Raw genomic sequence first — 20,826 nt, 5'->3', positions numbered from 1 at the left:
CGGTTGGGGCAATACCATTGGAAAACCGTGAATACAACTTAATATCCAGTACTTCTGTTTTAACTGGTTGCATACAGGTCACTTTTCATAATCAAATTCCGTGTAGAAAAACCCAATCTGAACAAACTCAGTACCCTCCTAAGTTGGGCAGCACCGATCCTGCCAAATAGGCCAATAGGGAGGACCCCAAGAAAGACTCATCAGTATTCAATTTGAAAAATCCACATTCCACAAAATCATTCAGACAACCAAGATTCTGGTAGTATCTCACTGGGGGATTTGACCACACCCTCCCACAACTTCGAGTCACCATGTTTCCACAAATATAATTTTCAACTTTACTTGGAAGACACACTCCAAACCTACTAGGAAGGCATGAAAGATGCCTGACTCATCAATTTAAATTTACAAAAGGAATAAAGTTTCAGAACCCGAAGAGGCTGCAATCAACAAATGAGCAATTGACGAGTGGAGATAGTCTATAAAGATGCAAAAACAATAAATCAAAGGGGAACCCTACCCAAAGAAACAAGACTATGGCAAAAGAATCAAAATGCATTTCAGAGGAATTTTATATGAACTTAGTTCCATACTTTGTATTTGCAGACTTAGTTCCATATTTTGTATTTGCAAAAACACAGCAGGTGAAACACCGCATCTACAAGATATAAATCATTAAAACAGGAATACTTGCAGAGCAGAGTGATACAATATATTTCCCATATCTATTTTGATGTACAAAAGGCTGCTATTTCTGTAATGACTTGACCTAACTTTCTGGCACTACATACAACACGGGTCAGCATTGATGGCATAATCTACAAGTTGGAAAATCTAGGGAACACGTAAGATGTAGGCGGGTCTCCATATGGTACACAAGGAAGATTAAATTAGCTTCGGAAATATTAAATAGCAACGCTACACTGAAGAAGGAAGCATACTTTGTATAATGCATGATGTGAAAAACATGCCCCATCTTCTCGATTAGCAACTCATTCCACAAGCTTCTGCAAAGCTTTCCAATATCTCATACAAGAAGGGTTTGTATGGATTGCTCGAAGAACCCATCCCTGTGGACTCTGACAGAACTCAATACTGGAAGTGTCTGTACTAGCTTTTGACTGTTTTGCAAGTAAGTGCATCTGGAAGAACAGTTCTGCAGGTCTCATTTCTGTAAAAAATTTATACATATACACACATTATGAAGCATAAACCATATAAAACATCTAAGAGACAAAACCACCCATCTATACAAAAATAAAGAAGCTGTTTTGACATTCATGTACCATACTGTGTACCACATCATTATATAAGTGGGACTTGTATTAGTGATCTGGTACAAAATATGGTCCAGGTAGCCATTACTTCTAAAGCAAGAAAAGAATAGAAGGACTACTTGACATGACCGTAAAGTTACAAGTGTAAATCCTGATGCATTAGTAGTTCATTTCTAGCTGGGTAAAAATACACAGCATCATACCTGGTGGCCAAGTAGGCCATTCAAGATGAAGGTTCGTCTCCCACTTCTCTCTTGAACCAAGGCTTCCTTCTGCTTGAGCTAGCAATGCTGAGACAATTGGTAAGGGAATGAGAGAAGCTTCTTGAGCTTTAGTGAGACTCCTTACAGCAAGTGATAAGAACTGCGAATCATAGCCCAGGCGTGAAAGCTCCATACAGGTGGCACCTGGACCCATCAATCATCTAATTAACGCATGAAAAGGAGCTATAGAAAAGATATCAACTACCCTTGCTGTGACCAAAAACCAACTCTAAATAGTAACTCCTTACAGGGTATTTACAAAGCCCAACGCATTCATGTTACAAGAAAAAACAACTCTACCAAATATTGGGTTACCAAATTCAATTGGACTATGTCAAGTTTTTAACTAAAGCATGGGACAAATCTGAAGACCAGTTCGAACTATTAGAGGAAAAAAAAAACAAAAAAGAAAACTAACTTCAAAATCCCATCTATTAATGGAACATACCATGACAAAGCAGGAGAGTGCTCTCAGCACCAGCTAAAGAACAAGCTTGTGAAAGAAACCCTTCTGCGGAAGAGGTATCCTGGCTGGATAAAGACATCAAACCTTGAACCAGATTGAATAGAGCCATCCACATATTCGATGAATTCATCATTTCCTTTGAGCACTCTTTGAAGCTCAACTCCAAAGTATCCAAACCAGTTTTCAATTCATAATGAGATTCAATGAACTTCAGACACAACCAACCAATATTATAATCTGTACTGAGCTCCAAGCATCGTATATACTCTCTATTAAGGTTTACTGCATCACCTTCTGAGGCATAAGCACGACATAATAGCAAGTGTGCAAAGAAAAGATAAGCATCAGGAAGTCTAATCATTGAAGCATCGTTGGCATGGTTGATGCAGTCAATCAGATAACCGTCATGCAAACAGATCTCTGAAGCGCAAAGTAGAAGCTGGAATTTCATATATCTAAAAGCAATCCCTGGCTTATGATAAAGTTCATCGGAAAGGGCTACAATTATCAACCGCCTGAGTATAATACAAAGATGACGAGGAAATCTCTCTTCACGTGCCTTCTGCACCAGATTGAGAACAAGCAAATACCTTACATTCTGGTTCCATGGTTCTTGACGTAAACATCTGCGCATTTAAAACAAGAATGTAATTATTTTCTCTAGGAAGAAAAGTGTGTTGACTCCATAAAAAAAATAATAATACATACATTTATATATATATATATATATATATATAAAATATGCCCCATATATAAGATATTAAAATGGCCCTGTCCATCTTTTAACGGGGCCAACTGTAATAAAGATATACAAAAGTAACTACTAAAGGAAAATTACCACAAACACTCAAAATGGACAGGTATAACTTCTATTTTTGTCTGAAATAGCTCACAAATTTCCAGACAGGAGCAGCAAAGGAAATAATTATCCATTTTCCCTTTTATAAGAAAAATTGGTGCTTAAAATCCAAAAGAGCATAATTTTTACTCAAAAGGTTACATGTGCCAGGACAATTCTGGATTGGACTAATGAATTTAAATGAAAAGGCAGAAAAGTGAATTACTTCTGCAGATGTTGTATGGTTTGAGGTTCGTTCAGGCACTGGTATGAGCATGTTGGGTAAGAGAACTTAGGATTGCTATTGCCTACAGCATAGCAAGCGACTGCTCCAGCACCAAGTATTTCATATGCCATTTTAAAACCGCCTTTAATTGGATCAGTGCCTATGCTGCAACACCTAGTTGCCATGTGGGTATTCTTCCATTCTTCACTTGACAGCAAAAGATAACCAAGAAGATTCCTGTTCCAAGAAAGTTGGTTAAGATAATCTTTGAAGATTAACAATAACTACTAGTAGAAAAGCATTATCAAGCTCAAGTTAACAACAACATTATTGTTTAGTTAATTCCTTTTCAGCTGTTGCTATTGGCAATGTCAGCAGTTACCAGAATCAGATTTCAGCGCATAAGAGATACCTTAACAAACTACTGTTAGGATACATGTGAAGAGACTTTCTAATGTGATCGATTCCTTTTTGATATCCAAGACGGTATTCTGATCCATGCTTCACCTGCATACATTACCCAGAGCATATAACTTACCACACACCCATAAATAAATTAACAAGCAACTCCCAACCAAATATGACAGTTTCAAGTTAGAGATATAGACTTACTAGTGTACCAAGCGCTAATAAAAAGAACATTTCAGTTATCTCTTCAGGCGTTTTCAGATTGTTACGGATGCTTGAACCAACGGGCTTAAGTCGATTTCTTTGATCTAGAGCATGAATAGCAGATACTATCAAACTGAACTTAGAACTCTGAAACCGTTGCTTTGGCATCTGGAGAATGTTATTGATTGTTGAATCCAGTCCAGAAATATAATATAGGAATCTAGAGAAAAGAATAACAGCGGCAGCTGCAGATGCTTGTTCCATTGCAGAGACACACTCAGCAAGATTTCTTGCCACAGTAAGGGCCAGGTCAGTCTGACCAAGTTGCCATAAGGAGAAAGCATATATTTGCGAGGATTCCGCATCAAGTAACCCTTAAACAGGTATAAAACCAGATAAATATCAGCAAAGTCTATAATAAGATCGCCGTGTTCCAATATATAAGCTAGGACAGTCGTAAAATGAATTTTACATGCTTTTTCTTCAATAGAAAATTACACTGAAGCTCAATGTCGCAGCAACAATATCTAATAGGCCATATAATCATTTTATTCTGTGCTAACCTTTTACTGACATCAGAAACCCACAGTGATCAGATAAAAATAAAAATAAAAAAAATCAAAAAACTATAAAAAATAAAAACCTAAGGTTACTGACATCAAATATACTTATTTTATTTAGTTGACATTTGCACACTGACCATCAAAACATATGACCAAATGTTACTGACGTCAGAACCTATACTTATAAAGTTTACTGTGATATGCCTCTTTTCCAATAGGAAGTACTGGAAAAAGATTGGAAAACCAAACGTACCAAACTACACACCGCTTTAAGGGAAGAATTAGATTGTTTTCATAAGTTCTATGAAAAAAAAATTAATTAAAAATTAAAATTAAAATTAAAAAATCTCAACTTGACCTCAAGTGTAAAAAGCTCTTCCTTAAATCAGACACAGAACCATTTATGTAAATATGAGAAAATTTGGGTAGCTTGAACACATTCTATGTCAATTGGCAGCTAATTATCAATCTCCATTAAAAGAAAGGAACAATGTGATCAAAAGCATATGTTAAACATCCTTATCATAAGAAAATGTTGATCTGGTGTGAATAAGAAAGCATTCAGCCACTAACGCATTAGTTTCTTCCCAACTAAAAATTCATATGTAAGGATACTTGAAGAACTGAGAACAAACCTTCTTTCTTCAAAAGCTCACATTCCTGCAAAGCATCTAGAGCATTCCCTGCCTGCATCATAGTGAAGCATTTTTCAGAAAGCGTTTAACAAAGTCAGAAGCAATGCTTCCAGTAAGAACCTTGCATATACATGCAGGTCGATTCTAAAGGACTCGCTCAAATTTAAAATTTGCAGACTTCGCCATTTCCAACTACTATGCCATTTAATTCAACAATTGGAACTGTTCATTTGTTATTCTTAAAAAAAAAAAAATAATCATTCATTTGTTAGATTCCTATGCAAGAATCCATAGTCATCTAATGTGTACAAACAAATGCAGTCTGCGAGATAAGAATGATGCTAATCAAATGGTTTAATGGTTTCCAACTGGCTGATTTTTTTGTAGGATTCATGCTAGAGGATGAACTGTTCTGATTATTAAATTACTGGCTAACAATAGGGGGTTCTCAATCTGAACTTATATATGTATCTACACACACACACACACACACACTAGAGATATACCCTATAGGCTCAAAACAGAACTGAGAGACTCATATGTTACCTTACAAAGTGCTCGGGCCAAATTGACTGTTATATCCTTCATTTGAGATTTTGTATCACTGCCTGACAAATTAGTGATTGCACAGCGTGCTAGTCTATAAGAAACAGCAGCAGACTGATAATTGGACTGTGCCTCAGAGACTAGCCCATTTAAATTATGGCATTCAGGATAGTGAGGTGCACGTTGCATGGCTTGCTTGATGGCTCCAAAGACCTGTGGCAATAATCAGCAGCAGCAGCTCCATTTAAAAATAAAATATTAAATAAAAGTAAATTAAAATGAAAGTTGTGTCTCTATTCCTGGCTCTTCAGAGAAGAAAATATGTGCTAACGCATGTATGACTAGACCTGTGAGGATGAAAGATGCCCTGAAACAAGAGCAAGCTTTGCAAGACCAATTTGGAATTCAGCAAGCTACACAAAAAATCAAAAACAAAAAAAATAGTCTGAGTAAGATGCAAAATCCAAGTCCATAAGAAAATAACAGCACAGGCTTCAACGTCTTTAAAAAAAAAAAAAAAAAAAAAGAGAAAAACATGGAAATTATAGAAAGAAAAAGTTTCATAATTTGAAAGAAGAGGAAGACAGAAAATGAAATTTATATCTTGCTTTAAAGGAGGTCATAAAATCAATGAAGTACAAAATTAAAATTGTTTTTACAAGTTTAAAAAATAATAAACTTAATGTTCATTCCTTGAACCGAATCATAATAACATAAGAGGCAAAAGAAAGAAAAAAGAAAATTACAGGAAATATTTGCACAGCTCGTAAGCAGCTCTCATAAGCTTCATCTACTGCAGACTCCCTAATAAGGAACAAGTCGTTTCTTAATAAATCAGATACTTAAAAACACCAAATATATAGTTACCAAAATTAAATCAGATGAAACAGAAAACACATCCAAAGAAAATAAGGAATTTAACCTAGAATGAGAATCAGCCGACATGCCAGCCCATGGCAAAGCAAGAGAAGGATCTATACTTCTAGCACAATCAAATGCTTGTCTCGCAAATTGCTTCTCACCTTGTTTTCTGTACAACTGTAGAAACAACTAAAACTCAGACACCAAGAGGAAATTTTGCAAGCTATAATTTTCTAACAAACATCATTCAGACCTTCTGGATATTTCAAATTATATGATGAATCAATCCAGTGGCATGAAAATGATGTTCATAAATATAATAAATAAGCAAATAATCAAGTTACTAAGCTTTTGGCCAATATTCAATAATGCAAGCATAGCCAAATCTCACTTGGTGAAGGCTCAACCAGTTTATATTCCAATCCCAACTGGATAAATGTGACCAGAGTACAAAATCCAAAGAACTCAAATAATTGATTACAACAGAAATTTTTGGTAATTTTCATTTTTTTCTTTTCTCGTTTTCCGTTGAAAAGTGACTTCATTAAAAGAGAACTCATATAGAAAGTCCAAGAGAAACAGTAAAGGGAAAAGAATACTGAGAAAGAAAAGTTCAATGTAATAACACTGGATAGTACCTTCCCTAAGAAGGCCCATGCAACAGCTAGTGATACATTCAATTGCAATCCCCTGATTAGAGCATGTTGTTTCAGTGCATTGTGATTAGACAAGCATCCTAATCCTACCCAAAACTCAGAATTATCACCCTCAAGTAACAAGGCCCCCAAAGCCATCTTCTCCGATGGCTGCCTGTCATGGAAGAAATTAGTACGTTAAGGTAACAATAAACAGCTAAATGAGATGATTAAAACAAAGCATTAGACCATACCAAGAACTTGAGTCATGTCCAGAACTGTTATCTAAAGAGTATATGAAATTTGAAGTTACTGCAATGTCGGAGTATGCATTAGCTTGCCATGGGGCTAAGTGCAAAGCTCGCTGATAAGAGCACCTGGCAGTTTTTGCAGCCACACAGCAGGTATGCTTCCAGGAGAGGATGGAATTATTGAAAGCACCAACATCAAATTCTAAACCACGGTCCTCCTCCATCCAGGGATAACATTTTGCATAAGTAAGCTGGCAAAATATATTTATTAGTTTGAGTTTATGTCAAAATTATTGTTTAATTATTGTTTATTAAACAGCAAGGCCAAGAATTTGGAACAACGAGACTTATATGCAAGAGAAAGTTAAGTCGAATTTTTTGTAGCATGAAACACTGCATAATAAGTCAATCATATACAAGTACTTTTGAGGGACAGAAATGAAAGTAGCAAGACTGAATTTGATTATACCAGTATATCACCATGCAGCTTCCAAATAGACGACATATTTCCAGCTAAATGAGTACTCGTCCAGGCAACTTTAGATGCCTCCTGAAATCAAAGGACATTTCATCTTTTACAGTTTCAACAACAAGATTCTATTCAAACTTCAAGACAATTTACCTCTAAAACTGTAGCTCCCCATCTAAATGCTCCCAGATTAATACATTCCTTAGCCAAACCAAGCAGCCCCGAAGAAAGTCCATAGTGTGCAGAGACACTTTTGGGAGAGAACTCCAAAGCTTGCTGAAATGCCTCAACTCCCTTCACATAAAAGCCACCAAAAATGAAATATTCTATCATCATAGAACAGAAAAATTTGAACATTATGTGAAACTCCAGTATAATTATGCTTTAAATCTGCTCGCCAATTGACATAACTAAACTTGCAAGTCCAATTAATTTCTCCTCCACAACTCAATAAGAAAATTGGTTTCATTTTATTTTATACTTGTGAGAGGTTTGTAGAACACAGTGGATAAATGCTCAAATTTCAATTATATGTACATCAAATGGGTAAAAACAATGCAAGATGAATCCTACAACATTGCCGTTGATGACAATTATAAACAAATAAATCAGTAATGGTTCAACAGACTAATCTCCAGATAGAATCCTAGATATAAGTCACTAAATGACAAAAGAAATTATAGTATGCAAGAAAAAAGCCATAAGTAATTACCATGGACATAACTGAGCTTACCTTTTTATAGGAACCAAGCATCAGATAGATGTTTCCGCTTTCGATCAAAGCAAAGATTCTTGTACCCTCCAATTCAATGGCTCTTCCATACGACTGTCGAAAATGGGTAATATAAACCATAAATTCATATGCAAAAAAGAGGAACTATCGCTGCAGAAATATTAGTTAAAATTAAGAAGACAGAAAATCATATCATGCTTTTCCCCAAGAGAAAATAAAAGTTTCTTTATGGATAGGACGTGTGTTCCGAAGTAAGAACTTAACTCCTAAGAAGAAAACAATACCCATAAACACATGCATGGCATTAAGTCCTAACAAGCAAAGAAACAAGGAAAAGGCACCTTGAGAGCAGCAGTGAACCTGCCAAGTCGCTGGTAGGCAAGGCCAAGAGCCTGAAACAATACAAATACGAATGAGATAATCGAGTAGTAAGTAAGCGGACTAGTAAAGCAGGGCAGAGATAGTCAATAGCATATACCTCCCACAGAACTGGAGAGGTAGGATATCCGCGGATGGCATGTTGAAGACTGTGCACGGCTTCAGAGCACTTATTCTGATGGAGCTGCAGGTAGCCAAGCCTCTGAAAAGCCCAAAAAGCCCTGGGTGACTTCTGCGATGCCTCCCTGCACGCTGCCACCTCCAATGTCTCTATCCCTTGCTGGTCCAACAAATCACACAGAGCTTCCCCGGAAACGGAGTCATCAGGATTGAGAGACACAGCTTTCTGCAAGCACTTTAGAGCTCTCTGGGCATGGGACTGTGATTCGAGCCCGGCGTAATAAAGCCCCAAGTATCTAAACGCCCCTCCCTTCTCAATTTCGGGGTTTAGTTTCGCCGCAACCACGAATTGCTCTGCGGCCTTTTCCTTCTCATCTTGTTCCCACAGCAACACCCCCTGGAAATAATTCAGCATTCAATCACTAATCAAAATCAAAACGGCGATTTCATTAGCAGGAAGTAATGGATTTGAATCGTGAGAGCTTACGAGTTCGAAGCGGAGGGAGGGATCGTCTGGACGGTCCTGTATGGACTCCTCTAGCCGTCGCAGCTCGCATTCCTTATCTTGCTCCTGGAAAAAGAGAAGTTAAAACCCTAAAAATTCAGTGAATTTGAAATTTGGAGAGAGGCGGAGGGAGGCGAGAGAGGAGAGTGAAGGAAGAGACCTCCGAGTGTGGCATTGCATTTAGGGATTTCTTGGAAGATCAACGCGCAGTGGTAAAGGCGAACTTCCCCTTGTAGTCGCAGCAAAGAGTGTTCGTTAGGTTTTTTTGTTTGTTTGAGCGGTTGCCCGCCACTTTATCAAAGAATATCGAAGAGACTGGAATAAAAGTTTGGAGAGTGAAAAAATCTATATTTGAGTGAAACATTTTTTTTTTTTTTTTTTGGATAGTGAGTGAAACATTTTTACTCAAAGTGAATTTCATCTTTTTTTGTGAAATTTTTAAAATTGGCTCGTTTTTTTTAATTTTACAACAGCTAATTTTATGCGATCGAATTCACTACCTATTCAACTTACGAATGAATCCGGATACTCTTCTTTTCTTAGTCATTCTTCATTTTTAATTCTAGTTATTGATTCAATATCTAAGGGTCATTAATGAGCCAGGTGAGCCAATGACACTTAATGACTCAAAATTTGGATTCTTTCAAACCATGTTCTCTCCTCTTTCTATCAACACTCATCATTCTTCCGACATTTTCATCTCCATTCTCAGCTCTTTTTTTTTTTTTTGGTTCTTTTAACTTCTTTCTTTGAAAACTTCACCTACGTCCATGGCCTCCAGAATGTTTAAAAAATAAATATATAATAGATTTGTTTCATCTTATAATCTCAAAATACGGCTTTTAAATCTGAAGAAAAAATGGTCGGAAGTTCTCAAAAAGCTCGTCGGATATCTCATAAGTCACGGGAGAATATTATTGTTCCCTAATAATATGATTATTGCCCCATAGTAGCCCTAATAATATGATCGAAAAAGCCGCCTCTTCAGGTGAAACTGATTTTCAGCACTCTTGATCATATATTGGTCCCCTCCCAGTAGAAACATTACTACTCCCTAATAACATGATTATTACCGCCCAGTAGAACATTACTGCCCTTTAATAATATGATTATTGCCCCCAAGAATAAGTGTATTGCCCCAATAAAATGATTATTGCCTCCCAATAATTAGCTAATCCAGCTATTCTGATCATCAACTTAAGGGAAAAACAACTTGAAACAAAATCCAAATCCCAAACTTGAAGATAAAACGTGAAACTGATCATTGAGCAATACACAAACAAAACCAATTGTTTCTTAGAGGATACAAAATCGACAAGGTGGCTATTTTTGACAACTACCAAATCCAATAAAACTGCTCATTTATGTACATCTTACTTCCTTCAATTGAATCAAATTCACCAAAACTCAATTTGATCAATAACAGCAAAACCCCCAAAATCCAAACCAACCTGAAAGCCCTAATTGACCAAGGTCGTGGATATTTAGCTGGTCATGGATGGAAGACACCGACGAGGTCCTATTGGAAATCGAGCCGGACGCAGATCCCAACCCAATCCCCTTATCATTTCCCACTCCCTGCGGCGGCGACACCAACTGTTGTGGTAGTGGTTGTCCCTTGGAGCCACCGTCGGAATTGAAACCCGAGAACCCGTACAATGAGTACTATTATCCAGATCTCATCGATGCATCAGACCAGATCGTGAACCATCTTCAGACGCCGACGTCAATGACCCAAATTCTTCAGACGCTGCCAACATTCGACCCAAACTCCATTCCGGCTTGAACCAAAACCAAGAGATCAGACTTGAACCAAAACCAAGTTGAACCAGACCCCGTGACTTCCAATCGTCGGCCACCTCAACTTCTTCCATATTGACGCGCTGGAATAGAACCTAATAAGGTTGTCATTGACTCCTCATCGATCCGCTCCTAAATCCGATTCTGAGGCTCTGGCGATGACTTCTAGCAGTGGTGTCGTCTCTACCGTCGATGAAAGAGAGGAAGCATGTGTGTGTGTGTGTGTGAGAGAAAGAGAGAGAGAGAGAGAGAGAGAGAGAGAGAGAGAGAGAGAGAGAGAGAGAGAGAGAGAGAGAGAGAGAGAGAGAGAGAAGTTTGTAGTTATTAATTAGATTGGGGGTAAAAATGTCACTTGTGTTTAAATTGGGTAGATGGGAGTAAAATTTTCTTAGTGGAGTAAGTGGGAGTAACTTGACTCAAAATTGGGCATTGGGTCAATATCCCTACACTATTAGCAAATCCCAATATCCAAATGAGATTTTGATAGGAAAAAAAAAAAAGAATGGAAAACCAAACACCCAAATATGTATTCTACCTCCTCAGATGAACACCCAATAACTCAGATTCATCTTGCTCCTGCTCTTCAAGTCTTCAGTATGAAATTAGTACACCAAAAGGATTTGCAGCCAAACTCCACCTCTGCAATACTTAATTTGATACATGGAAGATTCAATTATGAAGAATCCAACAATCAATCAGTCACTAGCGATGCATATTTAATAGAATTAATTATGATGCGTTCATCTAGTTAATTAATTAAGGGAAGTAATAAGGACTTTATATGCATTCATCTCTGTTCTTGATTGATTTCTATTTTCATCATGTTTTGATTCGTGATTTATAGTTTGATATTCTGTGTTCGTGTTAATGGTTGATAATTACATCTTACATCTTTTTCGTTCCCTTTTCCTATCTTGATTCATGGTTTGATTGATCACTTGTGGTATATAATTAAATTAGAATACAAATTCTTATAACCCCCCCCCCCCCCAATCTTGTAATTTTCGTAAATACACACACACTTTATTTTATTTTTGTTTCGCACTTTGTGAATAATACTTACTTGTTTAACGTTTTTGACAAGAAGTATACCTCAATCCTTGATTTAGAACCATCCCTACTAAGGCTTAGTTTGGGATTGCTTCGCTTCTACAAAAATAAGTTTTTTTTTTCTATAGTTTTAGGTTTTAAGATGTTTGGTAAACTAAAAAAAGTAGCTTTAATTAAAAAATATGGGTAATTGACAACAACTTTTAGAAGCAACCTTTCTAAAAGCTTCTGTCAGAACGTGTCTCATATTATGGTTGAAGGCGATTCTAAACTTGTCATTGATTGCATTTTGGGCAAAGGTTCTATTCCTTGGACTAGAAGACTTTTAGTTAGAGATATCAAGCTTTTGGCGGAGCAATTCCAAGTTATCATTTTTTAACATATTTTTCGAGAAGCTAACTTTGTTGTTGTAGCCTCTCTAGCTTATGCCCACCAGAATCCTAAATCTGATTCTATTGTTTACCCCTTTCTGTGTGTCCAACGTTCTAGTTGAATTAGCGGGGAGGGAGTGTATTTTTCTTTTTCAGTGAAATGTTTTTTCTGTCATCAAAGAAAAGATAAGAAAAAATGCTGTCAGTCCCTGCATAAGTGTTTTTTTTTTTTTTTTTTTTTTAAGTTACAGCAATCTCAAACTAGCCCTTGCATCGAATAGTAACGGCACGTGATCATCACGTAGATGAAATCAACACGGGGGATCCCTCAAAGATAAGGACTAAAATATTTAATACTTAACAAAGACAGCATAACAATTTCACATTTACTTGATAAAACCATCATATGTTTGGGTTGTACATAAAACGTCAGGAGCCTAAACCAAAAGTTTTTTCAAAAGAGTTTGGACCTGAATACGGAGCCTAAATCAATCTAAATCTTCAGCAACCATAACATATGAATCTCAACTGAATTTACAATGAAAGTAAAGATCTTTGATGAAACGAGCTATAACAAATAATAAGGAAGGAAACTAAATAAACCACCAAATCAACGTTTTGAGAACTGGGGGGCTTTGCGAGCTTTCTTCAAACCAGGTTTCTTCCTCTCAACAACTCTGGAGTCCCTGGTTAGTAGACCTTCCTTTCTCAGAGGTCTTCTGTGGTCCTCACTTACCTTAAGCAATGCTCGAGCAATGCCAAGTGATATAGCTTGAGCCTGACCAGAAAGGCCACCACCATGAGCCTTGACAAACACATCATAGTTACTTTCATATCCCAAAGTAACCAATGGAACTTTGACATATTGTAACCATAATGGATTGCCTTGAAGATATTCCTACACATCATTAAAAGAGCACCATAAACAAAAAACAGTAAAACAAGATGACTAGCAGGATAATGTGACAGAGTAAGCGCCAATTTAAAAAAGCAACATGCTACAAGGATCAGAAACCCCATGCATGACGTTCACAGGTATTTGGCAAACAGCTAATTCAAAAGAAAAGGGCAGCATGCTACAAATCATTGATGTTCACTACTGTGCAAAAACTTTTTTTTCCTTGAAAAAATTAAAAAGTCTACAAGCACTGGAAAAACAGCATCAGAACATTATGCATTTGAATGAACATAAAACAAATCCAAAACCCTAATTAAAAATTCAGAGATAAGGAAATGACAAAAAAACCTTGGCATCACGATAGTTGATTACAACTTTGCCAGTGCCCTCTTGGAGTACAACACGAGCAATTGCACATTTTCGCCGACCAGTACCAATGATTGTCTGAGCTGCAAACCCACCAGGAAGCCTCGATTTCACATATTTCTTGAGGTTCACAGTTTCCAACTCCGGAGAAGCTACAGTGGCAGAGACAACAAGCCGAGGGGTACGGCTAGAGGTTCCACATATGTTTGCAATGGAGGCTGATCTGGAACAGGGAAATGAAACAGTGGTAGGTTTCTGAGCTACATGGGACGAAAATGAGAGCGAAGAAAGGGAGGATGTGAGAGCTAGTATTGAAGCCGTCATTTTGCCCTATCTCTAAACTGCTCTACAGAATTGGTTCTGCAATCTCCCAGCTGAGAAAGACTTGCCTGAAATGGGCGTATAATAATCAATAAGAGCATGACAAATTTAAAAAGAAAAACACATCAGATTATCAAACTAGTTTAAAAACTCCTAATGCCCTTTTCACAACTTTTTCTTCCAAACATATTCCTACACTGATCTGTCTCTCCGGTAATGTCTTGTATATTTTGTAATCGAGAGAGCAGAAAATAACCTTTATATCTCTTTAGAGATAATGAAAGCCGACCTAATCTCAATGTCCTTTCCCCCTAGAGGTATTGTCACAATGAACCTTGAAGTAGATTGCATGTGTAGTAGCAAAGGCTTGCATTTTCTGCAGATGCATCTCGCTATGTGGTTTAAGAGCTTAAGTTGAGCTGGTATGGATTTTTCAACCAAGATTCCAAAATTATATAAGTCCTCTAATCAGCATAACATTGTGAAATATGCTTAAGAAATTGATATAAAGTATACTAAATGTCCGATAAATTAAGAAAACAAGCACCAAAAGACCAAAACTAAATGAGAAAGCTGACTCCAGAATTCAAGCAAAAAGAACACATATAAAATAAACCCAGTTCCATTACATATAGAATCGCAAAGAAACTGAAGAAGGAAAAAGCCCAATCAAAACCCAACTAAGATATCAGATTCTTAGAGCAAACAAACCCAAGCTCTACTTGAGAAATGAATCGAAACCCCAAGCAGACTTATCATTCTATGATTCAAGCAGATACCCATGTACAATCTAAGATATGAGACACACCTGATGCCGCCGCAACCAAATGGAGTCTCACTGAGTCGCCTAAAAGATTGACGATTGATTGATAAGAGTATTTTGGAACTAGGGAGGGAGGGGGAGAGTGAGCAGCGAGAGGCCACGAAGTGGATTGAGGGAGCGTTGCCATCTGGATAAGGCTTCTCCATCAATTTTTAATTTTTTTCATTTTTCATTTAACTTAATCAAATAAATGTTTTTTTTTTTTTACCATACCGGCGAGGAAGAATATCTAGTAGGGCTGTCAATTCCGACACGACTTGAAACCAGCACGAAAGCGGGTCGGCGATGGGTCAACCCGTTATGACCAATTTAATAAATGGGTCCGTTACGGGTCAACCTGCTAACACGAAGTGTATCCGTGTAACCCAATTGTGGTATGTTTCTTCTTGAAATTTTGGACGTTCGGAGTATTTGATCATAAGATTAGACAGTTTGAAATATTTCATTTTTTAATTATTTGATTTAATTATTTATGAATTATATATAATTATTTATATTCTTTTTCTTGTATATCAAATTTCATCAAATTATTATTTAATAATTTTCATCAAAATAAAAAACCAACAAATCTCATAATACTAATAAGTTTTATAAGTATTTTTTGTTGGAATTGCTGTGGGTGTTCCCAGCCAGGTTTTTTGTCCCAAGCCACTTTTCTTAGAATCATTTTGGCTTTTGATGTAATTTGTTGTATACTATGTTAGATGAGGATGTTGTTTGTTCGTTAGTCCCTAAACTTTCTTTTGCTAATTTTTGTTGCATCCCGCCTTCTGGTCATGCTGGTGGCTTGTTATTAGCTTGGAACTCTACTTATCATGTTTATGTAATTAAACTACATTCTATGTTTATTCACTGTCGTATTGTTCATGCTTGTTCTGGTGATTCTTAGTTCATCATGTTCCTTTATATGTATCCTCAAAAAGAAAAGCAACAAGACTTCTGGGAAGAACTTGTTCGTTTGCAGGTTTCTCCCAATGAATCTTGGTTCATCATGGGCGATTTTAGCTGTATTCTAACCTTGCAAGAAAAACAAGGGGGTCTATGTTTAATTACTTGTTATATGATTCAGTTTAGAAACTCTCTAAATAGACTTGGTATGATTTCATTACCTTCTATTGGTAATCTTTTTACTTGGACTAATAAACAAAAGCATCATCTTAAAATTTCTTAGCGGTTAGATAGGGTTATTGCCAATAGTTCCTGCTCTTACTTTGTTTCCTTATGCAAATCTTCATAATTTGCCTATTGCTTGCTCAGATCATGGCCCTATTTACTTGTCATTCAATCCTAGTGTTCCTAGGAAAAGAAAATTTTTTAAATTTGAAGCTATGTGGATTAGTCACTTAGATTTCCCTTCGGTTGTTACCACTGTTTGGACAAATTATACTAGCGGCAATGCTATGGAGAGTTTTGTAGCCAAAGTCAATGCTTTTCAGGCTCTAGTTGAATATTGGAATTTTAATATCTTTGGAAATCTGCATCAGCAAATGAAACAGATTCATACACAGCTCATGCATCTTCAATCTAATATATAACACCTTTTCTCCTCATACTGCTTAACAAGAAATGTTCCTCACTAATACTTTAGAACAATTATTTAGGAATGAAGACTTTTCTGGGCTCAAAGGTCTAAAACTAGATGGTTACAGTTAGGAGATAAGAATAGTAGATTTTTTTCAAACTCAGGCCACTATTCTACGCAAAAATAATCAAATTTTGAAACTTAAAGACAATTTTGGTAATTGGGCTACTGATCAAGATCAAATATCTCAAATTCTAGTCGCTGCCTTCAAACAACAATTTACTGCTATAGTATAGCCTTCTAAAGATTCTACCTATTCCTTTCTTTCATGTATTTCTCCTGTTATTACTAATGAGGACAATCAACAGCTCTTAGCTCCTGTTTCTGTTCATGAAATTTATAATGTTGTCCATAATATTGGTGCTTTAAAAGCCCCAGGCCCAGATGGGCTTCCAACATTATTTTACCAAACTTATTGGGAGCAAGTTAAAGAACCTATTTTTAGACTAGTGTCTGACTTCTTTGAACATAACATCGATCCTTCTCTAATCAATAGAACAAATATAGTCCTTATTCCCAAAATTTGGGATCCAGAAACTATAAATCTCTTTCGCCCTATTAGCCTTTGCAATGTCATTTATAAAATCATAACAAAGATTTTAATTGCCAGACTATGATCCTTACTTGCTAAATGCATTTCCCTTAATCAGAGAGCCTTTGCTCTAGGTAAGTCCATTTATGATAATATTTTAATTGTCCATGAGATGTTTTCAACTTTTCCTAATAAAAAAAAGGAAAGTTGGTTGTATAGCTCTTAAGTTAGGTCTTGAAAAGGCCTATGATCTTTTAAGGGCTAAATACTGTTTAGTACCCTGTAGTATGGGCCTAACATTGATTCAATCCCTCGACTTTCAATTTCATCAAAAACACCCCCCCAATATCATCTTCTTGTCCAATAGGTCCCTCCGTTGGGATTCCGTCAATTTCAGACGTTAAGCTGATGACATGGAGTTCCAACTCACCAAAAGTGGGACCCACATGGAAGTCAAATTCCCAAAATGACCCTGGCTCTTTAATATCTTATTTTGACTCCCTCGCGATCTTCTCTCCCTTCGTTTCTTCTCTTCTTCTTCATTTCTGCTTAGGCTCGGAGACGGCCTGAAATCCTATGCTCGTGAAGGTCGCCTTCCAAATCTCGGCTCCGATCTCGGACAATTAGATTGCAAGAAACTTGGAGTTCTTTTTTTTTTTTTTTTCACAGGAAAAAAACCCAGAGTACTCTCTTTAACCTCTTCTTGATTATTTCTGCAAATTTCAATTTTCTCCTTTAGATTTTTGAGTAGCCAAACAAATCTCGAAGCTCATGAGCTACTGAGACGATGAATCTCTTTACTGAGAAATTAAACCGACGTCATTTCAGTTTTTGATCGAATTTTTGATTTTCTAAGCTGAGCTTGATTCGAATCGATCATCTTAGAAATCTGATTCTGTTTGGATTTCTAGTATAATCGAACAGATCGTGTGTGAATTTTCGTTTTGATTTTCGTATTTGAATTTTTACAAGTTTGATTTGATTGGAAATGTTGAGTGCAAGAACTTGCGTTCAGTTCAGGCCTTTGAGCTCCTGAGAGAGAAGAGATCACGACGATTCAGTCTTTATTCACTGCGTAGATTCGCAAACTTTTGTCTTCAAGGTTTTCTCTTCTTGCTAATTAAGCACTAATTTTTAGAATGAATGTGAATTTTTCTATGGTAGGATGAGTAGAGAGAGAGAGAGAGAGAGAGAGAGAGTTGAAGCTAGTGGATAGGAATAAAGTGGGAGGGTGATTTGGGTGGCTTTGCAGACGAGGTCGCATCGCGGACTGTCGGTGGGGAGCGGTGGAGGTGGGCTGAGCAGCCGTCTCCGAGCCTGAGCAGAAACGAAGAAGAAGAGAAGAAAAGAAGGGAGAGAAGATCGCGAGGGAGTCAAAATAAGATATTAAAGAGCCAGGGTCATTTTGGGAATTTGACTTCTATGTGGGCCCCACTTTTTGTGAGTTGGAATGTCATGTCAGCAGCTTAACGTATGAAATTAACAGAATTCTAACGGAGGGACCTATTGGACGAGAAGATGATATTGCAGGGGTGTTTTTGATGAAATTGAAAGTCAAAAGATTGAATAGATGTTAGGTCCATACCACAGGGTACTAAATAGTATTTAGCCCATCTTTTAAATTGGGACTATCTTTTAGCTTGCATGGAGGCGTTTGGGTTTCATACAAAATGGAATCAACTAATTTTTTCTTGTCTCTGAACGGTTTCCTTTTCCATTATTCTAAATGGTATCCCTCATGGTGCTTTTTCACCTACTAAAGGTATTAGACAAGGGGATCTGTTATCTCCTTATCTTTTTATTTTAACCATGGAACCTTTTATCAGAAGTTTGAACTATTTATCTGATATTCCTAAATCTCAGATTGGTATTCTTACTTCCCCTCATGGTTTTAAAGTTTCTAATTTAATGTTTGCTAATGACTATTTAATCTTTGTTATGTGGTGCTTATATCAAGTATATCCTAAAAAACCCTAAATCGAAAATATCCATCAAATGGTTCTACTAAATTAATGCTATTTCTATGTGCATGTCAATGACCACATATCGTTATACCAAGAAACAACTAGCAATGGTGTTTGTTAATATCCACTAAATTAAGCTGAAAACTCTTCAATGAAACACAATATTATCAGTACTAGAGAAACATCTAAACATCATTTTTTGTAAGCCCTGTCTATTCTCAGTACTTGATTGAACTTTCAGCTGCTGCAAAACCTCAATATTGTATGCAAGGGAGAAAACACAAAATGTACTCAGCCTTTTGAACTTTCTTTCGTTGTTTCAGCTAGTGACTCAATATTCATGGATAATCGAAGTTTCATAAATACACGAGAAACATTTCGATAGATTCAAAGTAAAACTAACCAAATCCGTCTATAAGGAAACATATAAATAATGACATCTAAATTGCATGCTTACTTTGTCTGCATTTTTGTGTGATTCCTATGACGAGAGACCTTTCTTTTATAATAGAAAAAGTCAAGGGCCCTTTATATAGCAAGGAGTTTATTTCACCTCAGTCTCAATTGTGAATTTTATTTCTGAATGCATGTAAATTAAATAAGACCTAATAGGCAAATACACAACAAAAGATTTGTTTGAGTGCGTAATTGACAAAAATCTTATATATGCACTTTTCTACGACCTATCTTGTTGTAATCTCAAACTAAAATGCTAGTCTACTCTTACTTCAGGAAGGAAAAGAAAAGGGAAGTATGGTTTAGTTGGGTCAGAATATAGAAAGTGTCCATTTCATTGGCCCTCCATTTACCCAACTTCCAAACCCAGTTTTAAAAAGAAAGCCAACCCTCAAATCCAAACACTGAGGGTTCAATACAACATTTTTGATTCCCCACTAGCTAGTTGTATATGTAGTTGAAACAAATATTGTGGGGATGAAAATCACAGCTCCATTCTCATCTCGTTGCATGTTGATCTCATCCAAAACCCATCCATTCTTTGTCGTTGTCTGATACTTTGATATCTTTAAGTTGTGTCTATGCTCCCTATATCTCAATTTAAATGGCTTTATCAAGTAGATTGCAAGAGAGTTGTCTTTGTACGAAATCGAGCCCTTTATGTCATCGAAGTGAATATTCCTGACCACATTGGGGTTCTCTCTTTTAAGAGTTATATCCCAGTCAGCCCCGAAGGTTGTGTTTGAGATGTTAAAGTTAGAAAGGAAAAGAGATTTGAGTTGGAAATTTGGAGTTTGGTGAACCAAGGACATGGAGGTGAAAAAAGAAGGCAAGGACAAGACTGCCCAACATGTAACCATTAGAATTAGGAGGTGAACGATTCTAACTTTGGAAATTAATGTGATTTCATAGGCCGTTGAACATATGGGTTGGAATTAGGGTTATTTGAAAATGGAAGTAGGGGTAAGCTGTCTGGACCTTCAAGGACTTTGAGATTAATTTCCATTGTAATGAGAAAACTAAGTGGAATTCAAGGCAGGTCTTTGGAAAAAAGCGAAAGAGCGATGGGTGTGAGGAAAGTTATTTGAAATGAGAATGTCTTCACAGCTTAAATAACTTTTAGAGCTATTAAAAACAAAAATAGTTACTATGATATTTGTTAAAATTCAATCAAAATGAAATGGTTTTAGGTATAGTCAAAGAATGAATAACTAGACTAAAAACGAACATGCAGTTGCAAAAAATGTGCACACATCACTTTTCAATTAATGAATAAAACAAAAAA

At 36.6% G+C, this 20,826-nt stretch overlaps 2 protein-coding genes across 4 annotated transcripts; both read right to left on the bottom strand.

Moving 5' to 3' along the window:
- Window positions 1–8: 8 nt before the first annotated feature.
- On the bottom strand, window positions 9–9,684 carry LOC112176355 (tetratricopeptide repeat protein SKI3). Of its 2 annotated transcripts, XR_002926905.2 has the most exons (21): window positions 9,539–9,684; window positions 9,361–9,444; window positions 8,854–9,270; window positions 8,717–8,767; window positions 8,376–8,468; window positions 7,796–7,936; window positions 7,643–7,723; window positions 7,177–7,424; window positions 6,926–7,097; window positions 6,349–6,464; window positions 6,173–6,230; window positions 5,774–5,839; window positions 5,427–5,639; window positions 4,881–4,932; window positions 3,683–4,056; window positions 3,483–3,577; window positions 3,071–3,307; window positions 1,989–2,632; window positions 1,481–1,684; window positions 942–1,171; window positions 9–159 (listed from the first exon to the last, which is right to left on the bottom strand). XR_002926905.2 is itself a non-coding variant. In XM_024314229.2 (20 exons), exons 1-20 carry the CDS (start codon window positions 9,551–9,553, stop codon window positions 993–995), a joined length of 3,540 nt encoding a protein of 1,179 aa, XP_024169997.1. In that variant the 5' UTR covers window positions 9,554–9,684; the 3' UTR covers window positions 660–992. The 2 variants fall into 2 exon arrangements, 1 of the variants encoding a protein (XP_024169997.1); XM_024314229.2 differs by lacking the exon at window positions 9–159 and having other exon boundaries at window positions 660–1,171.
- Window positions 9,685–12,948: 3,264 nt separating this feature from the next.
- On the bottom strand, window positions 12,949–15,139 carry LOC112180743 (30S ribosomal protein S9, chloroplastic). 2 transcript variants are annotated; one of them, XM_024319300.2, is made up of 4 exons: window positions 14,993–15,139; window positions 14,441–14,603; window positions 13,846–14,252; window positions 12,949–13,497 (listed from the first exon to the last, which is right to left on the bottom strand). In XM_024319300.2, exons 3-4 carry the CDS (start codon window positions 14,185–14,187, stop codon window positions 13,210–13,212), a joined length of 630 nt encoding a protein of 209 aa, XP_024175068.1. In that variant the 5' UTR covers window positions 14,188–14,252; window positions 14,441–14,603; window positions 14,993–15,139; the 3' UTR covers window positions 12,949–13,209. The 2 variants fall into 2 exon arrangements, with proteins under 2 accessions (XP_024175068.1, XP_024175066.1); XM_024319298.2 differs by lacking the exon at window positions 14,441–14,603.
- Window positions 15,140–20,826: the final 5,687 nt, after the last annotated feature.

Source organism: Rosa chinensis, chromosome 7 (genome assembly GCF_002994745.2).
Source record: "Rosa chinensis cultivar Old Blush chromosome 7, RchiOBHm-V2, whole genome shotgun sequence".
Classification (NCBI taxonomy): Eukaryota; Viridiplantae; Streptophyta; class Magnoliopsida; order Rosales; family Rosaceae; genus Rosa; species Rosa chinensis.
Note: the sequence above shows the minus strand (reverse complement) of the source record. Positions and strands in the feature narration are given on the sequence as shown.